This window comes from Somniosus microcephalus, chromosome 22, assembly GCF_052327205.1.
Source record: "Somniosus microcephalus isolate GS21.2 chromosome 22, FLI_Smic_1.0, whole genome shotgun sequence".
Lineage (NCBI taxonomy): Eukaryota > Metazoa > Chordata > Chondrichthyes > Squaliformes > Somniosidae > Somniosus > Somniosus microcephalus.
The window spans coordinates 43,366,957-43,379,113 of NC_141008.1; the positions used below are offsets into that span (position 1 = coordinate 43,366,957).

The 12,157-nt window shown below is 40.0% G+C and overlaps 1 protein-coding gene across 1 annotated transcript in view; it reads right to left on the bottom strand.

The window, feature by feature from the left end:
- Window positions 1-12,157, bottom strand: part of appbp2 (amyloid beta precursor protein (cytoplasmic tail) binding protein 2) — an 84,042-nt gene that overhangs the window by 14,879 nt on the left and 57,006 nt on the right. Inside the window, exons 5-10 of the mRNA XM_085964533.1 lie at window positions 11,277-11,445; window positions 9,359-9,448; window positions 7,730-7,797; window positions 7,118-7,223; window positions 4,544-4,668; window positions 3,965-4,050 (exon numbers count right to left, since the gene is read on the bottom strand). Of these exons, the coding sequence (XP_085820659.1) occupies window positions 3,965-4,050; window positions 4,544-4,668; window positions 7,118-7,223; window positions 7,730-7,797; window positions 9,359-9,448; window positions 11,277-11,445 (644 nt within the window). The remainder of the gene's footprint in view (window positions 1-3,964; window positions 4,051-4,543; window positions 4,669-7,117; window positions 7,224-7,729; window positions 7,798-9,358; window positions 9,449-11,276; window positions 11,446-12,157) is intronic.

Genomic DNA, 12,157 nt, shown 5'->3' on the forward strand with positions numbered 1-12,157 from the left:
GATAAAAGTGGATTTAATTTCTCATGTGACTGACTTTCAGAGTTGCACACACCCATCAAGAGACAAAAACATAAGAACATACATAACATAAGTAGGAGCAGGAGTAGGCCATACGGCCCCTCGGGCCTGCTCCGCCATTCAATAGGATCATGGCTGATCCAAACCTAGACTCACATCCACTTCCCTGCCCGCTCCCCATAACCCTTAATTCCCTTATCAGCTAGGAAACTGTCTATCTCTGTTTTAAATTTATTTAATGTCACAGCTTCCACAGCTCTGAGGTAGCAAATTCCATAGATTTATTACCCTCTGAGTGAAGAAGTTTCTCATCTCCGTTTTGAAACAGCAGCCCCTTATTCCAAGATTATGCCCCCTAGTTCTAGTCTCACCCATCAGTGGAAACATCCTCCCCGCATTCACCCGATCAAGCCCCCTCACAATCTTATATGTTTCGATAAGATCGCCTTTCATTCTTCTGAATTCCAATGAGTAGAGGCCCAACCTACTCAACCTTTCCTCATAAGTCAACCCCCTCATCTCCCGAATCAACCGAGTGAACCTTCTCTGAACTGCCTCGAGAGCAAGTATATCTTTTCTTAAATATGGAAACCAAAACTGTACGCAGTATTCCAGGTGTGGCCTCACCAGTACCCTGTATAACTGAAGCAAGACTTCCCTGCTTTTATACTCCATCCCCCTTGCAATAAAAGCCAAAATTCCATTGGCCTTCCTGATAAGAACATAAGAAATAGGAGCAGGAGTAGGCCAATCGGCCCCTCGAGCCTGCTCCGCCATTCAATAAGATCATGGCTGATCTGATCCTAACCGCCAATCCACTATCACAGAACCATCTCCTGAATCGAACAGAATTAGACACATGAAATAGGATCAGGCTACACGGCCCCTGGGCCCGCTCCGCTACCCACAGGGCCATGACCGATCCGAACCCAGACTCATGTCCAAATTCCTGCCCGCTCCCCGTAACCCTTAATTCCCTTTACTTCTAGGAAACTGTCTATTTCTGTTTTAAATTTATGTAATGATGTAGCTTCTACAGCTTTTTGGGGCAGCATATTCCATGGACCTACCACCCTCTGAGTGAAGTAGTTCCTCCTCATCTCAGTTTTGAAAGAGCAGCCCCTTATTCTAAGACTATGCCCCCTAGTTCTAGTTTCACCCATCATCGGGAACATCTTCCCCGCATCCACCCGATCCAACCCCTTCACAATCTTATATGTTTCAATAAGATCGCCTCTCATTCTTCTGAACTCCAATGAGTAGAGTCCCAATCTACTCAACCTCTCCTCATATGTCCATCCCCTCATCCCCAGGATTAACCGAGTGAACCTTCTTTGTACTGACTCGAGAGCAAGTATGTCTTTTCTTAAGTATGGACACCAAAACTGTACGCAGTATTCCAGGTGCGGTCTCACCAATACCTTGTACAACTGAAGCAATACCTCCCTATTTTTATATTCTATCCCCCTAGCAATGAAAGCCAACATTCCATTGGCCTTCTTAATCACTTGCTGCACCTGCACACTAACCTTTTGAGTTTCGTGCACCAGGACCCCCAGGTCCCTTTGTACTTCAGTACTTTCCAGTTTCTTGCCATTAAGATAATAACTTGCTCTACGATTTCTCCTGCCAAAGTGCATAACCTCACACTTTCCAGTATTGTATTCCATCTGCCAAATCTCTGCCCACTGTCGATGTCCCCTTGCAGGTTTTTTATGTCCTCCTCACTCACTACTTTCCCTCCCATCTTAGTATCATCTGCAAACTTTGATATGTTACACTCGGTCCCCTCCTCCAAATCGGTAATATAGATTGTAAAGAGTTGGGGACCCAGCACTGACCCCTGCGGAACACCACTAGTTACTGATTGCCAGTCTGAGAATGAACCATTTATCCCAACTCTCTGCCTTCTGTTAGATAGCCAATCCTCTATCCATGCCAGAATATTACCCCCAATCCCGTGATTTTTTATCTTAAGCAATAATCTTTTGTGTGGCACCTTGTCAAATGCCTTTTGGAAGTCTAAATACACTACGTCCACTGGTTCCCTTTTATCCACCCTGTTTGTAACTTCCTCAAAGAACTCCAGCAAATTTGTCAAACATGACTTCCCCTTCATAAAACCATGCTGACTTTGTCCTATTAAATTATGATTATCCAAATGTCCTGTTACTGTCTCCTTAATAATGGACTCCAAAATTTTACCTACCACAGATGTTAGGCTAACCGGTCTATAGTTTCCAGCCTTCTGTCTCCTGCCCTTTTTAAATAAGGGTGTTACATTAGCAGTTTTCCAGTCTGCCGGGACCTTTGCCGAGTCCAGGGAGTTTTGGAAAATTATTGCCAATACATCCACAATCCCTACCGCCACTTCCCTCAAGACCCTAGGATGTAAGCCATCAGGTCCAGGCGATTTATCCGCCTCGAGTCCCATTATTTTACCGAGTACCACTTCCTTAGTGATTTTGATCGTGTTTAGCTCCTCCCCCCCCTTTAGCCCCCTGTTTGTCCAATGTTGGGATATTCTTAGTGTCTTCTACTGTAAAGACTGATACAAAATATTTGTTCAGCGTATTTGCCATCTCCATGTTCCCCACTACTAATTTCCCGGTCTCGTCCTCTAAGGGACCAACATTCACTTTAGCCACTCTTTTTATATAACTGTAGAAACTCTTGCTATCTGTTTTTATATTTTTTGCTAGTTTACTTTCATAATCTATCTTCCCTTTCTTAATTAATCTTTTAGTTATTCTTTGCTGGCTTTTAAATGCTTCCCAATCTTCTATCCTCCCACTAGATTTGGCTACTTTAGATGCCCTTGTTTTCAGTCGGATACTATCCTTTATTACTTTACTTAGCCACGGATGGCTGTCTTTTCTTTTATGCCCCTTTTTCCTCAGTGGAATATATTTTTCTTGAAAGTTGTGAAATATCTCCTTGAATGTACACCACTGCTCCTGTACCGTCTTACACCGTAATCTATTTTCCCAGTCCACTTTAGTCAACTCTGCTCTCATACCTTCATAGTCTCCTTTATTTAAGCTTAGTACGCTGGTTTGAGATCCAACTCTCTCACCCTCCAACTGAATTTGGAATTCAACCATGTTATGGTCACTCACACCAAAGACCCATCGAGAAACTGGTTTAGGAGCCGTGCTGCCATCGGTAAAAGACTCTCACCCGGTGGGCCGTGGCCCAATCCGCAACTCCTGGCCACCTTCTGTCCACCTCAGCCACCGGTGTCTGTAACGTCGCCTCCCATCTTGAAGGCACATTGCTCGACTCCCCGGCTGCCTCAGAGACAATGACCTGCCTTCTAAAGTTACCTGGGGCGGGGTCATGTATGGCGGACGTTCAACCTCAAAGCCAGATGGTGGGCCGGATAGAATGAATTGGCAGGCCCCGATACGCCCCGCAGGCCGTATTTTGCCCGTCACTGGTCCAGAGGGATAAAAATATGTAATTCTTAGGTTGCTCTTGTGCGCCACCAAGTGGCTGCCGCTGGAGTAGTCTTGGCAGAGGCCTTAAAGTAGCTCGTCTACCCCATTGGTGCATTAATGCTTGGCCCATCCAGGGAGTATACAGGCTCAAAGCACACAGAAAAAGGTTAAAGAGAATCATACCTCAAGAAGTCTGTTTGTAATTATTCTACTTTGAAGTCTGTTTTACCATTAACTTTCCTTCTAAACATACTTGTTAACTTTGTGTTGTGTGTAATATTTGAGAACTCACAATGACTTGAATATTCTTTGGTACCAATTAGCAAAACAGGCTACTCTTCAAACTTAAAAGATAAACACTGAAACTTTGTTATAACATAATTCAAATATTGTTCCTGTAAATTAAATTATACATGTACAGTTCAGATAGGTAGAAGGTATGCAACACTGAAACCTCAAATGTATCAAGTCACAAGAGATGAAACAGTGAATTCTAATATACAAACCTTTAACTCTTTTAGAAGAAGCCAACAATAGGTGGTCTTCAGGGAGGATATGAGTGATGATATCTATGGCACGCTCAGCATGGAATCTGTAGAGGAAAAAGTACATTCCTAACTTTAAAAAAGGCAGAATGTTGCTTCCGTCAGGGCAGTAGGCCTTCAATCAGGTAACTTCAAAGTTGTTCATTTCGTTTTGCAATGGTGGGGGGGGGGGGTGGTGAAGTTGGGGGCAAGAAAGAGTTATGACGAAGGGTTGCCTCAATCCAGCTCGTGGTAGATGCAGACCCACAGTACAAATAAATAATACAAATATCATCTGTCGTCAGAAGTTCTGGTAGAATTAAATGTGGACAGACTGATTTCCTGTTTAAAATATTGTTATTCACATCTGAAGAATAATGAAGAAACATTTTGAATATTACCTTTTCTTACATATTTATAAAGTTACTTTTAAAATACTGAAATATGCAATAGGAATAGTTTCCTATTTTGATCTAAATTAGAAGATAAAGTTCTGAAAAGCATTTTTGAATTACCATTTTAATAAAACATTACTGACATACAACTAATTGATCAACTTACAGTGCATTGTCAAACTTCCCAGAACTATACTGGTGTACGTAAGAGGAATAAGCCAGGTCCTCATGAGCTGTTGCTACATGGATGTTCTTGCCTCCAAATACAGACTGCCGGATATCGAGTGCTGTCTAAGAAGCAAAATATTGTTCAGAGTTTAAGTTTAAAATGATTAACTTGGATAAGCTGCAAGTACCACATACTTGTAAAATCTTCTTCACACATTAATTTCTTGTAATTAGTCATTTTGAGTACTATTACAGTTATCTGCCCTCTATGTCTGTCTACTAGTGGAGTAATTTTCTCAATCAAGACTCTCCATTTTTAGGCCATTTTTTTGCTGAAGTGCAAGATCACAAATAGTGACACTTAAATCAAGGTGCCATTTGTTTAAAATTAAAAAATGACCCTGTGTAGGAGTAGTTTCACAGCTACCGTTATAGTAGCAGCATTGTTCTTGCACTCTCCTATATTAACTTCTCATTAGCTAGCAAGTGCCTTGACCAGGAGAATTTATTTTTAAATGACACCATTCAGCAGAACAGGTCTACAGCTACAAGAAGAAAAAAATGCATCAGATGCAATAAAGAAAAAATTCAAAGCCTTTCTGGGAGAAAAAAAATGCTGCCAAGGTGGCAAACTGCTTTTCCTCCCAGGTCACCAAAGAAAGTATGTGATTGGAATATTCCAGCCCAGTTATGGAGAGTGTGTGGGGGTGGGAAGGATTGTCAACAGGAGGAGGGACACAGTATTCACTGGCATTCTTCCTCAGGCTGTGGCCTCCCCCTTCAGGGAGACAGTAGCAGAAGTAGCAGCAGCAGCATAATGATGACGATGACAACTTGCATTTATACAATACCTTTAACATAGAAAACGCCCCAAGACACTTCACACTGGTGTGAGAAAAAACAGGCGCTGAACTGGAGAAGGAAAGATTGAGAGAGGTGACTAAAAACCTCGCCAAAGAGGTGGGTTTTGAATCAGGAAAGGAAAGCACCAAGGAGAAAGGGATTTAGAGATGGAATTCCAGAGCGGGGGACCTAGGCAGCTGAAGGTGTAACCACCAATGGAAAGTGGGATGTCAGAGTCAGAGACGCAGTAGGCTGGGGGAGGGGGGAATGGGGGATTGTAAAAGCGAAGTGGCCGTACAGCTGGAGTGAGGCCATGAAGGGATTTATATGAAGAATGACCACTGGCCAGCAGACACGAATGGCCTTCTGTGCTGTAAATTTCTATGATTCTATTTAAAATTGAATAGTGACAATCTGAGGCATTGAGTGCCTGGAGTCAAATGTAGATCGGCAAGGACAGGGAGGATAAGCAAAGAGAACTTGGTGTGGAGTCAGAAATGGGCAAGAGTTTTGGATGAGCTGAATTATTATGGAGACTTAAGGATGGGAGGCTAACCACAAGAGCATAGAAGTAATCGAGTCTGGAGGTGATAAAAGCATGTATAAAGAGTTTAGGGCTGATGATCTGAGGTATAGGGGAAGGCAGGCAATGTTACAGAGGAAGAAAAAGGCACCCTATAGTGACGAAGATATGGGGTCACAAACTAAGCTCATGGTGCAACAGGTTGCCGAAGTTACAAATAATCTGGTTTAGTCTGAAAAAGTGAACAGGGAGGATTGCATCAGTAGTGAAGGTACGGTGTTTGTGGCAGGGCCAAAGATGTTAGCTTTGGTCTTCCTAATGTTTAGCCAGAGGAAATTACAGCTCATCCAAGACTGCATATGTTGGACCGGATTTTGCAGCCAGCGGCGAAGTGAAGCCGCTCGTCGCTGACCTTGAAGAAAGTTGGCCACAAAGATCTAGTGATCTCTGTGGCGTCGATTTCACCTCTTCTGATGTTAATTTGAATCTGATGCCAGGTCTAGGGGATCGCCAGTGTCCAGCAACAGTAATGTCATTAAGCTGGCTAAGCAGCCAATCACATTGAAGAATTCTCAGACAGCAAGCCAGGAAGTAAAATGCACAGATTTTCCTTCACTTTTTAACCATTTTACAGAGCAAAATAAAGATTGGGAACATACATAGGGGATTACAGTAGAAGCTGAAATATCATAACTTAAAGAAGTTAAAAACCATGGAATTTTTATCATAGTGGAACAATTTTGACATTTCACAAATATAAAATTATTTTTTCAGGGCCAGAACGGTTGTTCAGCAGTAATTATGACTCAGTACACCATTAAAAACCCAGTTACACCTCATTCAATAAGGCTCAACTTTTTCGGGAACTTTTAAACAGCGATATTCCAGCGTAAAAGGGGAAGTTTTCGTTAGTTCAGTGATTTCAATTGATTGCCAGCTCCAGGGAGTTCAACATCATACCCTGTGGAGGAGCAGGGCATCTCTGACAGCAACTTCTGGATTTCCATGTTTAACTGCGCAGGTGCGTACTCCAGACGTTGCAGTCAGATTCACAGTTGTAATGACAGCGAACGCTGACAGTTTCGCCGTCATTACAACAGCAAATTCTGGGCCAATATGCTTCCCATTTACAAACTTAACATGTTTGAGAGAACAATAATTTAAAGTGCACCTTAAGTGGTAAACTAACACAATTTTCCAACATACCTGATAAATAGCCACTGATTGACAAATATTATCTACGTTCAGCAAGTAAAATCCATAATCTAAGAGGGTATCAGAGTATTTGGGATGTTTAGGTCCAAAATGTTCCCTGAAAACAAAATACCAAATTTCTGCAGTAAATATTCAATCATGTACTATAGTATTTCAGACACTTTTCCATTACATTGCAAAATTTTAAGTCCTCTCCTTAAATAAAAGGGTGAATGCTGTCAACACTACCTTGTTAAACTGTCTTTTCCCCAACCCTATAGAAAACATGATATGCTAACTGTGGAAAAAGTCTCTTGCTTTCTGTTGTGTTTATTTTGTTCCTTGTTATCACATCGAAAGATCTGTGCCAAAGTAAAGAATGGAATAGAAACATCTGAATTTTGGCCTAGTTGTTACTGAGCACATCAAAATGAGAATGATGGAAAGGAACTGTAAAGAAGGAACTGACAATAGCAAAAAGTAAAATCCAAACTTGGTGGTCAAAATATACATCAGCATGCCCATAATAAACAAGATCTGTACTTAAATGAAAATTGAACTAATGGAAACCCTGTAATTTAAGGCATTACATTCTTTGTGAATTACTATGACATTGTAACTTACCGTGCTAAATACACTGCATGTTTTATTAACTGCTCTGCCTTCTTGAATTCCCGCTTCACTACACAAGCCTATAAAACAAAAATAATTCAATTCCAAATAACTTAATGACCCAAATATAATTGAGAGTGAACTGATGATACAATTCAAAAATCAAAATACAAACTCCCCTGCTAGAATAACATTGGGAAATCATTATTATATTATAAAAAACTCTCCTGCAGGAATAGAGTCTTGAGTCATTTTTGCTTCTACTATACAGTAGCCAGCAATAGCTTTTGCATCATCAATGCAGGTTGCAATAAAAGGACTCAAAATGACCCAGAACTATTTATACTTTAAAAATTTTATATATAAAAAAATTAACGCTGAAGACGCTGGACACCAATCAATAATGAAAAATAAAAATTGAATTTTCATCTTGCTTTAGATTAGGAATGGCACCAACTGTTCGTATGTGACTAAAATTCCAATTGTTCATTCAGTTTTTTTAGCCCGATGGCACCGGCAAAATAAAACAATTAAACCCTTTCTTCCAAACACGCACAGGTCACGAATTGTGCAAAGAAGATTTGACTCTATAAAGAGATTTTTTTTTTTTTAAATCTTCGGAGGTGTTATATACAGCACATACAAGGACAGGAATAAACACTAAATTTTGTCAGGAAAACTATTTGTAACTCAAGCAGAGTGAGTGGGAGAGAAGGCACAGCACTAAAAAAGGGTATTTGGACATGGTCAATATATTCTACTTAATTATCGTTACTATAACACCTACATCATTTGCCAAGATGAAATTTCTTCCTGAGCCAAAGATAACTGAACAAAACTATAGATGGTCCATTACTACAGAAAGATGTTAAAGGCACTATATTTCACAATTCAACCCTGGCTGGCAATTTTCCATTGTTGACATGCATTTGGTCCCAAGCAACCCATGGATCTGCAAGTTCCATTGGGTGATTATTTCTATCTATACTTGTCCCCATTACTGCCAGTTACATGTGGAGTGTTTTCTTGAAGGAATTAAAAATCAATCAACAATAATTGCCTTTTCTGGGAATCTACTGTACCATTGTCCTTTGCAGGAAAAAAACTTATCTTTTGTTTTGTTGGTAATGTCTGAACCTAGTATTGTGCTCAAAGCCAAGTTTTAAGAACCTGTTTACCTATACAAACTAAACTGTTCCACAACTCCATAGTGGCATTTGTTGTGTTTCAGTGCACCATCGCAAACTTACCAACTTTTAAGTTTGATTAAAGTGAAGGAACACTTGGTTATCCTGCCATTTTTGATGCTAATGAGCAAAAAGGAAATACAACTACATGTCATCACCCAGCTGCACTTGGGCTCAGCTCATGAAATATATGGTAACTGGACAGATGCAGTACACTAACCACATCTGACACTAATAGGTCTGGGTAGGATTAGTTAGATTAAGGGCACACTGCCCTACCAACTTACAAACTAGATGAGGAATGTACATTACTATTTAATTTATAAAAACAAGGCTTAGCAAACTTTTAATACATTACAATTTTGACAATCACAATTATTTTTTCACTAATTTTTTCTAGATAACTTCAAAATGCATTAACCAATACTAGCTCATAACAGAACAAATGACTCACTTTTGAAGCTTGCCTCAAAACATCAACCGCTACTTTCACTGGCAAGCCAACTGTGATTTCCTTCATGGCTTCTACACACCATTTATAAGCCTACAAAAAACAATTGCATTGTAATTGCATATCTTTAAACACAATATACAACACCTTTAATCAATTTTCTAATATACTGCAGTATAATAAATCCTTTTTAGATACAGACTGCAATAATGTAGCAGGTTGCACATAATTAAGGTTATGCTACAATAATTGTCCCTGTTTCATTAGGTGGATGATACATGAGCAACCCAGTGCATACTTGACCTATAAATATTTCCCAAATTAAATCACTGAATGGCTACCCAAAAACATTTAAAGCTCTCAGCCCGATTACCACTTACAGCACGCTATCCAAATCTACGTGGTAACCATACTGGTTAAAAATTGTACCAGGTCTCTTGATAGAGGAGACACCGTTCTTAATCTTTAGCATATGGTATCAATTCTTTGACCTTCCCTGGAAGTTGACACAGTACTTGTCAGAAACAGAATCTACGTCAGCTAGGAGATGTTGATCACAGCTGTCTGCTTGTACATAATTTGAAACAAGTCAGAGAACAATTTTCTGTGAAAATAAACTTAGGCCAAAGACAGTGCAACACTGTAGTGGGCGAGAAAAAAACTTCACAACTTCCGGAGAAGCATGAACTTGTAACTACATTTCAACCACAATTACTTTTGAAGTGCGTTGGGCATCCTGAAGATGTGAAAGACATTATATAAATGTAAGTCAATCTTTCTTTCTTGTATATGCACATTTGTATCTTGATAAATGATTAGCGTCAGCCATGGCTCAGTTTGGTGCACTCTCACCTCGGAGGCAGAAGGTTGCTCAGTTAAAACCTCACCCTGTCTGGCCCTTCAAGTGGTTGCAAAAAATACCATGGTACTTTTCAAATAAGAACAGGGGAGTTTGCCCAGTGCCCTGGCCAACATCTATCCCTCAACCAATATCATTAAAAGTGATTATTTGATCACTCATCTCATTGCTGTTTGTGGAATCTTGCTGTGTGCAAATTGGCTACATGTTTCCCTATGTTATAACAGTGACTACACTTCAAAAGTAGTTGGCTGTGAAGCACTTTGCGACATCCTGAGGATGTGAAAGCAAGCTTGTTCTTTCTTTCAAGTATTTTGCAAATCGAAGTTGTCTTTGGAGGTTTGCTTCTATAACCGTCAAACAAAATTTGCAAATCTGCATCCTATTTGTTGATGCTGCTACCCAAGTGAAAGATACTGTGGTACTACAAATCTGCTATGGTAAATGTATGGGTTTGACCAGTGTGCTGAAAATAAACAATGAATATCTAATTTTGTATTTGTTTTCTCTCCTCTCCTGAACGTAGTAACTCGTACTGTTGTGTCGCAGGAACCTGAAATTCTCAGGAAACTTGCCCAAGTAGATTTTTTCATGTGCGACCCTGGACAGTGAACCTCTGCAGGCTATTCAAACATGAGAAACATCAGAGCTGAGCCTGAATCTGTCCTCACATGATGTAACAGAAGCAAGCTTTTCAGGGGTCGCCCGAGAGAAATTAGTAAGGTTAAATCTCAGCTAATTTTCACCTTGCTATCCCTGGACACTGGGATCAATTTTTATGCCCTCACTACTGCATAGGTTGAAATCCGCTAACGAAGCACAAACTGCAGACTGAACCTGGTGTAGTATGATACTGCACAATATTGTACATAGTTACAAGTTCTGATGGGAATTTTCTGAATGTTCATCCACAAACATGTCCAATAATCAGTCATTACTAATTCAAAATTAAAAGAAAAAGGTATAATTGTAGGCTGTACTTCTTGGAAGAGCCAGATATACGTCACTTACGATTTGATCACTGTCTCCAGTGATTGTTTTTTTGCACTGCACACAACTTACCTCATCATAATGACTTTTAGCGAACAGTAATGCACAGAGCTCTCCAAAGAGTGCGGCTTTGTTTGCCTGGTGACCATGTTTTGCCAGTTTATCAATGTAGGTTTGAGCCAGTTTGTAGGTCTCTTCCCCCAAGTGGTACTTACAATTGCCATTGCGCACATGGAGTAACCTTAAAAACAAATAAATTGGAATTAGAATGACACCAGAGCGACATAATCCAAAACCAAAAATATTATTTTCCACAGCAACCATTTTCAATGCTTTTCACCAAAGGTTACTTTTTGGAGATTATGGCCCAGAATTTCCTCGTAATTTTCAGCACAACAATGGTGCAAGAGCTGTGTTGTGCTGAAAATTATGATGAAATTCGCATGTATGTGACTTAGACTAGAACCTTGATAAGTGCAAAATTCATCGATCAGGACTTAAAGAAAGCAGATAGTATATGTTATGCGCTCTCCTTGGGCCCTGACTGTTTATGCTGATTTCACGTCGGTTTTTACATTCCAACAAATGCTAATGAGATTCTCAGGAAATTCTCAGTAAGTTGCCTTTGGCCTGGTCGACATAGAAACTGTCATAAGTCTGATGAAACTCTGGCCTTATATTACTGTTGCAAAATTTGGGATTTTGCACGTTATATGATCTTGGTCTCAGTGTCATTTACCATTATGCATTCCTTTCCTAGTGATCTGGAGTACCTCATTCACTGCCTAATATCTAGTTTCTGCTTGCATGAATACAGAATCCATGCTGCACACCATCTACTGTAATACAGTAGTGTGTTCTCCTGCCTTTATGAAAGACAGACTGAAAAGCACTTTAGTGAAATGAGGTGTTTTTGATTCCAAAGTCTAAATCGTTAATATAAATTGTGAACA